The sequence below is a fragment of the Macaca nemestrina genome, chromosome 13 (genome assembly GCF_043159975.1).
Source record: "Macaca nemestrina isolate mMacNem1 chromosome 13, mMacNem.hap1, whole genome shotgun sequence".
Lineage (NCBI taxonomy): Eukaryota > Metazoa > Chordata > Mammalia > Primates > Cercopithecidae > Macaca > Macaca nemestrina.
In genome coordinates, this window is record NC_092137.1 from 61,186,502 (window position 1) to 61,199,780 (window position 13,279).

The window sequence follows — 13,279 nt, forward strand, 5'->3', positions numbered from 1 at the left end:
TAGGGAAAGTCAATGAACAATTTCTTTCCAGTGGAAGCCAAGTGTTTAGTCATTTTGGAGATAATAAATTGTTTTTTCAAGTTTGCTTTTATGTTATAAAACAGCCTCTGTCCTGCTGTTTTTCTCCAAACCAGTTTTGGGTCTCTGCATCTACCCATATTTCTACTTGGCCATCTCTGATGAAAACTATTAAAACCTAGGAAGTGTCATTTCCTTTTGGCATGGCATTTAAAATAACTGATCTCCTAAGTGATCCTTTAGAATGCCCACAAAACCTAAAATAAGTTTGGCTATTGATTCTACTTCTCAAGAGAGTAAACTTATTAGAATCTAATAACAGCAATAAGAATAAAATAGAACAGGAGTCAGTTGAGTTTTCAGAAAGGAGAGTACATTCACAGTGTATGTATATTCTAGACTAAATATTTTACCAGCCACAAAAACAGCACCATGAGCACATTCAATTTCAAGAACAGTGCATACAGCCTTTGGTGAGTTTGGAGGACAAGGAAACTGCCTGCAAAACAAAATAAATTTTATAGCTATTTTCCAGACATAATATTGAATCACAAAACTTAGATGAATCAGCATCGTCTGAGACATACACAGAGCCCAAGTCTCTCGCTAACTTTTAGTTTCAGAACAATAGAGGTCTTGCAGGCCTGTGGAGTAACAATTTTAACATATGAGAGTGGCAGTAAGTAAATAAGGGCTCTGCTGCTACCTTTCACCCTTGGGAGGCCTTATCTTCCTAGGCAAAAACTGCAATTACTTTTGCACCAACCTAATACTTTCCAATAGTCTCAAGATTTGAGGGAAAAATCCATACAAAGGAAGTGGAAGCCCCGTCAGGCTCTTTAACCATTTTGCTGTCCATGGTCATGTGCAGTTTACTGCTGACTCTACCCCCCTTATCACATCATTGTTTGAAATGTATTGAAGGATCTTCTGGAAAGAAAACTACAGTAATATTTTATTTAATAAAATGAATGTACCAAGAATTAAAATGTAAGGTTTATTGCATTTATTTTATTTTACCATATTTTAACAAGTGAGGAAACTCATGAGCCTTCCTCTCCCTTTTCTGGAGATGAACGATACTAGGAAATACAGGACTAAGGATGTAATGGGCGTAGCACTGGGCTAGAATGTCAGGAAATCTGGCTCCAGATCTACTCTATTACTAGCTTAGGCAAGTCAACTCCCTCTTTGGACACAATACCCTCTTCTAAAAGATCAAGAAGTTAGACCTGATTTGGCTGGGCACAGTGGCTCACGCCTGTAATCCCAGCACTTTGGGAGGATGAGGCGGTTGGATCACCTGAGGTCAGGAGTTCAAGACCTGCCTGGCCAACATGGCGAAACCCTGTCTCTACTAAAAATACAAAAAATTAGCCGGGCAGTGGTGGTGCATGCCTATAATCCCAGCTACTTGGGAGGCTGAGGCAGGAGAATCACTAGAACCCAAGAGGCAGAGGTTGCAGTGAGCTGAGATTGCTCCACTGCACTCCAGCCTGGGCAACAAAGGTGAAACTCCATCTCAAAAAATAAATAAATATATATTTTTAAAAGACGTTACACTTGATATTAATTTGACAAACATTTACTGAACACCACTATATGCCAGGTACTGCATCGGGGTTGGAGAGATAACCATGACTAAGACACAATCCTGGCCCCTGAAATATATCATCTTGTTTCAGAGATAATCCAGCTTATCTCTAACATTCCCTTTATTCTAAAATTTCATGACGCTTCTTTGTTTCTATACTTCTACTTACTTAAGGAAATCCTCTTCTTTTATCTTATTCAAGGCTTTCATAACTGCCATTCTAGTGAATACAGACTATATAGGGTAAAATGAGAAGAAAATACATTTTATTATCCAGACAAGAAAACGTCAGATGTGAAACATAGAACATGGTTGGAGAAATTGTATCATTTCATTACATCATTTCATATACTTAACATGGAGAAATACTTAAGCTTTTTAAGAAAATAAATAAAACTTAAGCATTCATGTCAGTTCTGCAACTGGCACACCTCTATAACCCTTCTCTTCAATCTGGTCTATGTCTATAATAACAGGTAGATCCAGCAGAACAGGTCTTCTTCACCACACTGTCCCACTTCTCTCAAATTATGGTATAATTCAAATACAAAAAAATGATGACATTGTAGGAAGTGTGATTTAATTTTTTTTTCCCTTGACTTCAACAGGGATTTAGATTGATTCAGCTACCTTTTCTTTCCTACATCCCTTCAGAGGTCACAGTATGTAATTTAGGAGTTGGCTGCCAGGGTAAAGGGTAAAGCAGAGTCAACCTGCCAGCCCTGGCATCTAGCAACTCAGTCTCACTCACCAGCCACAGAATAAGCAAATCCACTGTACTGAACAGAAGGGCATCTACAACAAATGTTCCACTTGGATTTTTTAAGATAAGAAAAGCCAAACTGCATGGTAGATATACTAGAACTAATTAGTGCATATATACGTGGCTTACTATGATAAATCACAATTATTTCTTCTGTTACGAGAAATCACATTTGACTGAAAAGGATTACAATGGAGGCAGCTCAACAGTTTATCACCAGTCAAAGGAATGATTTTTTCAAAATCATATTCTAGGGACCACCATGGCATTCTACAAGATACCATAGGGTTACAACTGAAATTAAGTGCCTGTTTGATAAGATATGAAATCTTAGGACTGAAAAAAATCTCAAAAGGTCATTCAATTTGCTCCCAGCCATGAGGCAAGCAAACTATACTTGAGTCTACAACTCCCACTGGCCAAATGGTGTGGTGTCTATGATGCTTTAACAAAAATCTCTTAATCCTATTACTTGATGCCTATTATTATATTTCCTCAAGGGTAAATAAAATAAAACTAGGTCTTCAATATAGATACATCTTACAGGTTATTTGGGCAGAGCTTCCCAACTGGCGTGGCAAAGCAGTGGACTATGGTTGTGCCAAGATGTTGATCTCTTTAGTTCAGAAGGGCTGCTGGGCAGGGCCTCAGACAATGGAAACCCCAGTCCTGTTGCTGCCAATCTGAAGCAACTCCATCCTGTTACGCTCAGGGTGCTGAACAAACATGGTAATATTTTAGATGTGCCACGATAAGAGAAAAGTAGGGAGGCGCTGCTTTCGGCTTGGTCTGCATTTCTAATTATTTCTGCACAGGGCATTAGGCAAATGTTACAAACTTCTTTCCCCCAGTTCTAAAAGGCCCAGCAATTAGTCAAAGCAAGAGGCAAAGCCAACAGATGTATATTTGACAATTAGTTTATGTTCTTTTTAACAATCACAGCAACAAAATGAATGTAAGTAAAACTGTAGGAATGCCTAAGTCTGTGTACGAAACCACCTACGAAACTGACGCATGAAAGATGACCAATATCGCACCACATCATTCTATCCTGACATGATACGAGCTAAGAGTGTATGTTAACTAACTTGTCCATTAACATGAAGATTAGCTAACATTAAGATGATAAGGAAGAGTTTGAATAAAACACCCTTTTTGCAAATGTAGCCAGAAAGAGGCCATGTTAATTCAGGACTGTCCTAAATAAAACAACTTACTTTGGTTTATATATTGTAAACCTCAATTTCTGGAAAATGGGTATCAGCTGAAAGTTTGGAATGCTACTGACACTTACCATTGATTTTCCCAGATGATGTAATTTGGGGTATTAAAATCTAAACGTCGAATTTAATAAGTAATAGTAATATCACCGAAACATTGATTCTAAATTTAACACCGTCAGGGGAACAATCTAGACACTGACACAAACATGAGGATGTTTGTGTGCTACAACTTCCTAGCCGGAGGTGAAGGTTGAAAAAGTTGAAAAAAAATAAAAATTAATGTAGCAAATGGAAATATTTAAAGACTGATTCTTAGTATAATAGAGTTGCCATGTTTCTAATGCATATCCTTTTTGTTGGAAATTTGAATATTCAGCTCAGACAAAACTCACTCAAGAGTAAGAAGCAGGAACCTTTCCTTACCTGTTTGTTTTTGGCTGGCTTAAAACAATCTGGGCATATCGCAGCTCTAAAATAAAATTCAAGTTAATGTAAAAGGTTGAGTTTATTTTGGGGTAGATATAATTCAAATATATTTAATACAAAATGGCTGCTAAACTCAGGACATCAGGAGCAGACAAAATGAGTCCCTGTAGGAGCTACGTCGGTTTGCCCAGGAACCTATGTTCAAGGACACGTTTTATTTTATTTTTTGAGGGCACATTTTAAACCTACTAAGACATAACAAGTTCTGAAATGCTTATTAGGAAGCATTTCCTATGCTTATGAGAAGCAATACTATTTTCATGAAAACCAAACAGCATTAACAATTTTACACCACTGACGTTGTTTACATGGCAACTTACAGGAAGTGGCAATCCTCAACTGTTTCTGGGTGAGCAAAGACCACACTCACTTCAAACAAGCTCTAAAAATTATAAAGACAGTTTAAAAATGAGCAAAAGGAAACTAACATCTAACAACTTATGAATGGAAATAGAAATTAATTCTCAAACATTGGCTCAGAAAAGAATGACCAGAAAAACTGGAAATACTACTGCTCTCAAATCAACTTGTTCACAGGGCAGCTGTAAAGGAAATGGTTTTTGTTTTTTTTTTAACTTCTAAAACTCAGTCATTAGTGATCCTACCAAAAAAGTTTTAAAATAAATTTGTATGCTTTTTGGACAAATGTGTAAATTAGGTGTGAAGATGAATGAGAATTTACAGAATTGAAAATAAATAATAATGCAAAGAAATGAAGAATTATTTTGCCAATACTATGATTTAAATTATTAGCAAGGCAAAAAACATACATTCAGATCCCTAAAAACCGTATGAAGCTTTTTTTAAAGTGCTCAAACGTCTTAATGTATTTGTAATTTTTTTGTTTTATTTCAAAAATTATACACTTAAGTCATAAAATGATCAAATACAAGGTAGTTTTTCAATCCCACTCCACTGAAGCAGAACCATTAACAATTTGATGTTTTTTCTAGACATTTTTGTGAATATAAATGTATATGTATTATTTTTTAAGACATGCTTTTGAAAAATTGCTTTAATATTATATCATGGAAATCTTTTCAACTCTAGGGACTGTCAGACATTTAAGCTGTAGAAAATTTTTCTGTAACAATAACAACAAAAAATGCTACAGTGAACATCCTTGTACACCAAAAAAGCATGATTTTATACTTTTACCTCCATGGAGAATACACAAAATTCCATATGGGGGAAGTGTGTGTGGGGAGAATAGCTAAAAATGCCATACTATGTTACAATTTTGTCTTTATATTTACTGAGTTCATTGGATCGTTAGTAGACCTATTAGCTACTCTAGAATCACGATAATGAAGAGCTGTTTTTTTGTTGTTGTTGTTGTTTTTTTGCTCCTTATTCTAATCTATACAATAATTAAAGTGAACAACGCATTCCTTTTATTCAGGGAAACTTCACTCAACCCACATCTTTTGTTTTCTATTTTCTGTTCTCACTTATATGACATGTAAAATTATTTGTGCTTCAAAACTGAAATTTGAGGTAAAAATATTTTGCATTAATGACTTCTCTAACTTCCAAAATACTTTCATTACCTCATTTCCTCTTCATGCTATCTGAGAAGTGGTTTTATTCTCTATTCTCTCAATATTCAGTTTACAGAACAGAGCATATTCTTACAGAAGGAAATATTACTGCATAATTCAGAATGGTTTTGAAAAACTGTTTAGCTTTAGTAGGCGGTTTTGTGATTTTATTTGAATAGGGGTGTATCTGATATTCAGGGAATTTCCTTCTAGCAAAATGATGAAACAATGAGGCCATAATATTAAAACCTAATTTAAGATGACCTTCCTGTTTTCACATCTGGAAGCCTGTTGAGTCTTCCCTGAAATTCAATACATTTCAGAGACTGAGGTAAGGTCTGCTCTGGAAAAGGGAAATGTTCTGCTTTCAAAGGCAGTTACTGCCTAAAAGTAAACAGGGGGATTTGAGATACCAACAAGGTAGGATTGAGCCCATACTCATTGTAGTTGAATAGGTTCTGTCCATGCATTTGAAAACAAGACTAGCCACAGATAAACCAAAATTAAATAGTCCAGAGTTGACTCTACATTTGCTTGCAGTTATTTATATGTTGCTTTGCATCAAGTCTGTTCCTCCAATTGAACTATAAATACATTAAAGGCAAAGATTCATTTCTAACCTTTTAAGGTCAATTAGGGCACCTGGTACCTTCATAAGTGTCTTAGGTCATGAAGAAGTTTTTTTTTTTTTTTTTTTTTTTTTTTTTTTTGAGACGGAGTCTCGCTCTGTCGCCCAGGCTGGAGTGCAGTGGCGCGATCTCGGCTCACTGCAAGCTCCGCCTCCCGGGTTCACGCCATTCTCCGGCCTCAGCCTCCCGAGTAGCTGGGACTACAGGCGCCCGCCACCTCGCCCGGCTAGTTTTTTGTATTTCTTAATAGAGACGGGGTTTCACCGTGTTAGCCAGGATGGTTTCGATCTCCTGACCTCGTGATCCGCCCGTCTCGGCCTCCCAAAGTGCTGGGATTACAGGCTTGAGCCACCGCGCCCGGCCTTGGTCATGAAGAAGTTTTAGGGAAAAAAAAAAAGAAATGCTTTGACTTCAATTTAAGACTATCAGAATTTAACATTTGAAAAGCTTAAAAATCCTTCACTGGATTATTTAAAAAGAAGTTTTTTTGGCTAACCAAAACCCTGCCATATAATTAAGCAAAACTAGTAAAATCAGAGAATAAAATTAACAATGCTGTTGACCCGATACCTTTCCATCAATGGGAACACCCAGTTCCTCTGAAAACAGGGGGTGAGTTATCCATTTGTAGGCTTCTTTTAGCTGAACTATATCATCTCTTCCCAGCGACAGACTCTGCTTTCTGAATAACATAAAAATTAATTCACTGACATGAAAAACTTTACTTTTTCTTTTAAAGGCAAGAATTTATGCAATTATTTTTAAAATATTGAATGAGTGCCTAGTATGTACCAGGCACTATTCTACACATTAAATAGAAAGCAGAGAACAAAGCAGACAAAAATTCCTCACCTCATGGATCTTATTATACCCTAGTGGAATCATGGAATTACTTTTTTAAAGGCATATAACACAATTTTTAAAGCTTCAAAGTCAAAAGCACACTATTGGGTTTTTCTGAGCTAGAATTGCCAGATTCCAGGATTTGGAATACATCAGAAGACAGAAAGATGGGATAGAGATGATTGTTTACTGCTCACAAACTATAAACTGTGTATTACAATAATCACATCCACATTTTAATGCTTGCTTTTCCTCTCTTGTTGAAAATGGGGCTTACTTTTGGGAAATCAACATAAAAGTTGTACTTTTTAAAAAACTTTACTGATGAAGAAGAAATATTAAATCCTGAAGTATCAATGTTCTGAAATGCTCATCAATGTATTATCAGATAAATAGCTGAATAAAAATTTGACATTCCCCCAAAATATACTCATGAGACAATAAATAGGTTTTGGGAAGTCCCTTTTATAAATTCTAGCTTTAGTTTGTAACCTAAAATTGTGATAGAAAGGAACTTGAGATAAAAGGGATGAAAAACATGGTGTGGTATTATTAAAACTCCTCTACTCTGCTGAGAACACTGGGATATTACTAACAAACTAACAAGCCCACATCATTCAAATAATTAAAACTTCAAACCAGCCTTATGGCTATTTATAGGACTGCTTTTAATGAAAGAGATGTAAGGGCCAACTTATGCATCACCCCTTTTAATGCCCAATTTTCACTGATAGAAATTACTCCTTATAGGCAACATCCATTGTTATTTAAGACCAAAAGACACTACTAACTACAGGTCAAAAACAAAAAGTAATTAAGCTAATGGCTGAATGTAGTTGATCAGAAAAAAAAAGAATATGCAGATCACTGTTTCTCTAAAAATGCAAAATATGAAATAGTTGACCCCCCCCAAAAAAAAAGAAAGAAAGAAATAGTTGATCTACCCATTCTGTATCCAGCTGAGAATATAACTGGTTACAGAGATAGCTTTTGTATGCTTTGGGATTGTGATTTAACAATGAAATACCCAGATAAACTCTACATCTGACAAATAATCAAATTATTTCTCTATATTCAAGAACTTATCCAAATACTGTGTGAGCTTCATAAACTGTTCCTAAATTCTCTGAATATCAGAAAGATTTCAGGTATTTTAAAAGACTATCCTGATATTGTGTCAACAGTTCAACTATTTAATATTTGCACAAAATAGCATCACAGTTGAAAGTAAATAATATATGAAAATACATTTTAAAGAATAAACATTGAAACAGAAAACACAAGAATGGAAACTATTTTTTAAATTGTTTAGACTCTGGAAAGTCCAAAGGGTTGTTACAAAAGCCAATCCCAAAAGTGAATTAAAACATTATTTAATAAAACCGGTGTTTTAAATCCTTCACAGTCTTTGACATATATTTAGTGCATTTGAGTCTAGTTTAAAAACTTCAACTATAGGTAATTTTTCCCTCCAGATTATAAAGCCAGAGGAAAGGGTTAACAGACAGCTTGGAAACCTCATCCTTATATATAAAGCAAATATAATACTTAAAATGCCAGATTTCCAATCTGAAAGTTAAATGGGGCTAATAACTTTCCTAATACAATTTGGGCTAAATATTTTCATAGAGGTCCCTACCATATACCAGATTGTCCTTTAGAGGGACTAGTACTCATTAAAGTAAATTCAGTCCCCATTTCATACTTAGTAACTACACTTCTCTTTCTCTTCTCTGTCAGATAAGTGCTTATGAGGGTGTCAGTTGCAATCACTTTTGCTGTAGATACAACACAACCACCATTCTAGAGAAAAGATGAACCGGAATATGCAAGGCAATTAATTTTTTTTGTAAATTCCCTAAATCAATTCTTTAACAGCAATTCCTCCACAATCTTTTCAACCCAGAATGAACTAGGGACACTGAAGGAAAAAAACCAGTGACCTGTGTTTCCTTCTGTTCCATTATCCCTATATCAATCAGAATCTTTAGGAAGAACTAAACTTAGTTTAAAATCCTTTGATAAGAAATAAAAACAAGCCAGGAGCGGTGGCTCACGCCTGTAATCTCAGCACTTTGGGAGGCCGAGGCATGTGGATCACCTGAGGTCAGGAGTTAGAGACCAGCCTGGCCAACATGGTGAAACTCTGGGTCTACTAAAAATACAAAAAATTAACCAGGCGTGGGCGCTTGCCTGTAATCCCAAGACAGTTGGGAGGCTGAGGCAGGAGAATCGCTTGAACCTCGGAGGCAGAGGTTGCAATTAGCTGAGATTGCACCACTGCACTCGAGCCTGGGCAACAGGGGAGAAAATACGTCTAAAAAAAAAAAACCGAAATAGAAACAGTAACTCATTAGCAACATGGATATAAATTGAAAACATTTAGAAAAAAGCATGCTCTGACTATGCTAGCAAATTTCTAAAAACATAGGATCAAGTTTTACTATTACACCAGAATCTAAACCATTTGAGACTAATTTAATAAAACCTAACGAAACCCCCAAACCTTATGTAGTTATTACCCTTTTGAAAATGCAGATATATAACACAAAACAAACAAAAAAGCCAAATTAATTATTTTTCTATAAGTCACTTAACCAAGTATGAGATTCTAAAATAGAAATTTATACCTCTTCCTGGATTTTTCTCTCCAGAGTATACAAGTACTGCCAATAGTCACATGGCCCTTTTTTGTACTGGTATTTTTTTAGTTTCAAACTCCAAAATATTCTGGAGAATTTAAAAAAAAATTTTTTTTTTGAGATGGAGTCTCGCTCTGTCGCCCAGGCTGGAGTGCAGTGGCGCAATCTCAGCTCACTGCAAGCTCCGCCTCCCGGGTTCACGCCATTTTCCTGCCTCAGCCTCCCATGTAGCTGGGACTACAAGCGCCCGCCACCGCACCCGGCTAATTTTTTGTATTTTTAGTAGAGACGGGGTTTCACCATGTTAGCCAGGATGGTCTTGATCTCCTGACCTCGTCGTGATCTGCCCGTCTCGGCCTCCCAAAGTGCTGGGATTACAGGTGTGAGCCATCGCGCCCGGCCAAAAAAGTTTTTTTAAACTCAGTTGGGAATCAAATCCTGATTTGAAGGAGGCAATTTAGAGACTTTATCAAACTTACTGTGAATATTCATATGTTTTGTTGCAGAAATATCAGTATGTTTGATTATGTAGTACCACCCCAGAGCCTGGGGGGGAGGAAGGAATGATATACATGATCTTTAACATCATATCACATTTTAAAAATCCAAAAATTTTATATTTCAAAACATCTTTGGCCTCTAAGGGTTTCAGATAAAGGATTGTGAATCTATGTTTTCTATGTCTTACCTATGTGTAAACTCATTGTTGTTCCGCCAGTTATTCACTTTCTATCTTTTATGACATAGCTTTATAGTTTAGTTTCTAAGACCAATATAAAATTTATTTTTAGGCTGTGCGCAGTGGCTCATGCCTGTAATCCCAGTACTTTGGGAGGCCGAGGCAGGTAAATCACCTGAGGTCAGGGGTTCAACACCAGCCTGGACAACATGGTGAAACCCCATCTCTACTAAAAATACAAAAATTAGCCAGGCATGGTGGCAGGCTCCTGTAACCCCAGTTACTAGGGAGGCTGAGGCAGGAGAATCGCTTGAACCAGCGAGGTGGAGGTTGCAGTGAACTGAGATCACACCACTGCACTCCAGCCTGGGTGACAGAGCAAGACTCCATCTCAAAAATAATAATAATAATAATAATTAATAAATAAAATTTATTTTAAAAATATAATTGCCCAAACTACATTACATAAGTACCTAATGCATATAAACATGTGTTTACATTCATATTGAAACACACAAAAAATGAATCTGCTTTAATAAACTACTAATATGTTATGCAAATAAACTAATGAAACAAGGTTGATACCCTAAATGTATACAATAAAAATTGGTTATTTGTGCTGATTTCTCTAGTAGCTAGTGAATGCACTATAAAAATAGAGATGGTAGTAGTAAAAGTACTTAAAAACCAGGTAGCTTGTATTTAAATGGTAGTAAAAATTCCCTACCTAAATTACTTACCCCATTTCCTGTTTTACCAGCAACCATGCAGCATGCTGTAGGCAATTTAGTCACACCCAGAAAGAGAAAAGGGGGAAACATGTTCAGTGAAATTAAGTCTCGATATCATTACTGAAGTGCTTAACTATTTGCTAATCAAACTCCCCTTTTTAGGTGATGAGTTAATATTCAAAAATTTACCAGTGACCTCAGTCTCATTTAAAATCAGAAATGAGGTAAGATTTTATTTTGCAATGCTGGTTTACTGTGGCCTAGGAATTTAGCAGGGGTATCCCCCTCCTCCTTACAGATTTCTATTTCTCATTAATGAGGTATGAGTGTTTTTCTTTTTCTTTCTTTCTTTTTCTTTTTTTTTTTTTTTTGAGTGGGAGTCTCACTCTGTCACCCAAACTGGAGTGTAATGGAAGGATCTCAGCTCACTGCAACCTCTGCTTCCCAGGTTCAAGCGATTCTTCCACCTCAGTCTTCTGAGTAGCTGGGATTACAAGTGCCCGCCACCACACTCGGCTAACTTTTGTATTTTTAGTAGAGACAGGGTTTCGCCATGTTGGCCAGGCTGGTCTCGAACTCCTGACCTCAAGCGATCCACCCGCCTCAGCCTCCCAAAGTGCTGGGATTACAGGCGTGAGCCACCGCGCCCGGCCCAGATTAAATGAAATTTATGCAGGCTGGGCGTGGTGACTCACGCCTGCATTCCCAGCACTATGGGAGGCCGAGACAGGCGGATCACGAGATCAGGAGATCGAGACCATCCTGGCTAACACGGTGAAACTCTGTCTCTACTAAAAAAAAAATACAAAAAAAATTAGCCGGGCGTGGTGGCGGGGGCCTGTAGTCCCAGCTACTCGGGAGGCTAAGGCAGGAGAATGACGTGAACCCGGGAGGCGGAGCTTGCAGTGAGTCGCTGCACTCCAGCCTGGGCGGCAGAGCGAGGCTCCGTTTCAAGAAAAAAAAGAAAAGAAATTTATGCCAAATGCTTTGCGTAGTAAGTGACTGACACTGAGATTTCTGTTTCCTGTTAGACTCCCACAGTTTTCACCTTAAAGAAAGGCAATGATATATCCCCCACAGCACACAGTATTTTGTAAACATGACGGAAACATTGTATACGTCAATAATATACCATATGTAGTCTGCTTCTACGTGTCACCAAAAAAGGCCAATGATTATCATTCACATCCACTTCAAGACACGGCTTAATTTATAGATGTGCTGTGGTTTATATGTAGACCTGTCCTTCTAAACTAACAGGACTTCCTTCAAATGACCAGTAGGGTACTATATAGACTCCTAAAGACTGATGATCACTTGGAAAGGTTGACGTGAGCCAAGGAGAATAAATTAATTGCTAGCTAGGCACAACCTGTTACCAGTGATGGCAGCGTGGACCGTCCAGAGTGGCTGCTGCCATCAGGCCTGCTGCAGCAGGGAGGTGTGGGTGGCGGCGGCAGGAGGGGTTGTGGGAGCAGCAGTGGCGGCGGTGGGACCCCTGTGCTCCACGTTCCCAAGGCAGCCAACTGTGCCACCTCTGCTCTCGCTTGGCCAGCCAGGACCTGTTCTCAGGCCCAAAGCCTCCGTCCCAGCCTCAACCTTGCTCCCCATCGCCATCTCAGAAGCCCACGAGCACCTGGCCAAAGGCGCAGCCAGGACTCCGTCACAGAGTCAGGTTAATTTGCGTGGGGTTGGCTGGGGCGGCCTCTGCTGTCGGGAAAACGCAAAGAGGCAGGCAATCCCTGGAGTCTCACCCAACTTGCGGCTGCGGACCCAGGCATCTCTGCACTTTCAGGGATTCTGGAAGGCCCCCCCTTCCTCCCACAGGCTTGGAGGTGTCTGCTCCCGCTGCCTGGCCTCTCCCTGCTCCCTGTGCTTGCACCAATCTCTGAGCAAGGTTGGGGCTAAGCCTGGGCACTGTCGCAGCCCAGCCAGGTGTGTGCACACTCAGGGCAGTGCTGACAGGCCAGGTCCATGCTGCCTCAGCCCCCTGCAGACTTTAGGCACCAACAAGCACAGGAGGGAGGCCGAGGAGAGGTTGAGGGCAGTTTGGCCCTGGCCTGCAGGCGCCCCCTGGCAGGAACAGCCGGGGGCAACGAACAGCAGCAGGAGGCAGACAGGTTCCTGGGC

At 38.6% G+C, this 13,279-nt stretch overlaps 1 protein-coding gene across 8 annotated transcripts in view; it reads right to left on the reverse strand.

Annotated features, from left to right (window-relative positions):
* Positions 1 to 13,279, reverse strand: part of LOC105465099 (pseudouridine synthase 10) — an 86,005-nt gene that overhangs the window by 22,903 nt on the left and 49,823 nt on the right. For 7 of the 8 annotated variants that reach the window (XM_011713328.2, XM_011713327.2, XM_011713326.3 and 4 more), the window contains exons 5-10: positions 11,159 to 11,193; positions 6,825 to 6,936; positions 4,405 to 4,466; positions 4,022 to 4,067; positions 1,782 to 1,846; positions 432 to 517 (exon numbers count right to left, since the gene is read on the reverse strand). In XM_011713328.2, coding sequence (XP_011711630.2) covers positions 432 to 517; positions 1,782 to 1,846; positions 4,022 to 4,067; positions 4,405 to 4,466; positions 6,825 to 6,936; positions 11,159 to 11,193 — 406 coding nt within the window. The remainder of the gene's footprint in view (positions 1 to 431; positions 518 to 1,781; positions 1,847 to 4,021; positions 4,068 to 4,404; positions 4,467 to 6,824; positions 6,937 to 11,158; positions 11,194 to 13,279) is intronic. The other variant, XM_024787780.2, reaches the window with a different exon arrangement.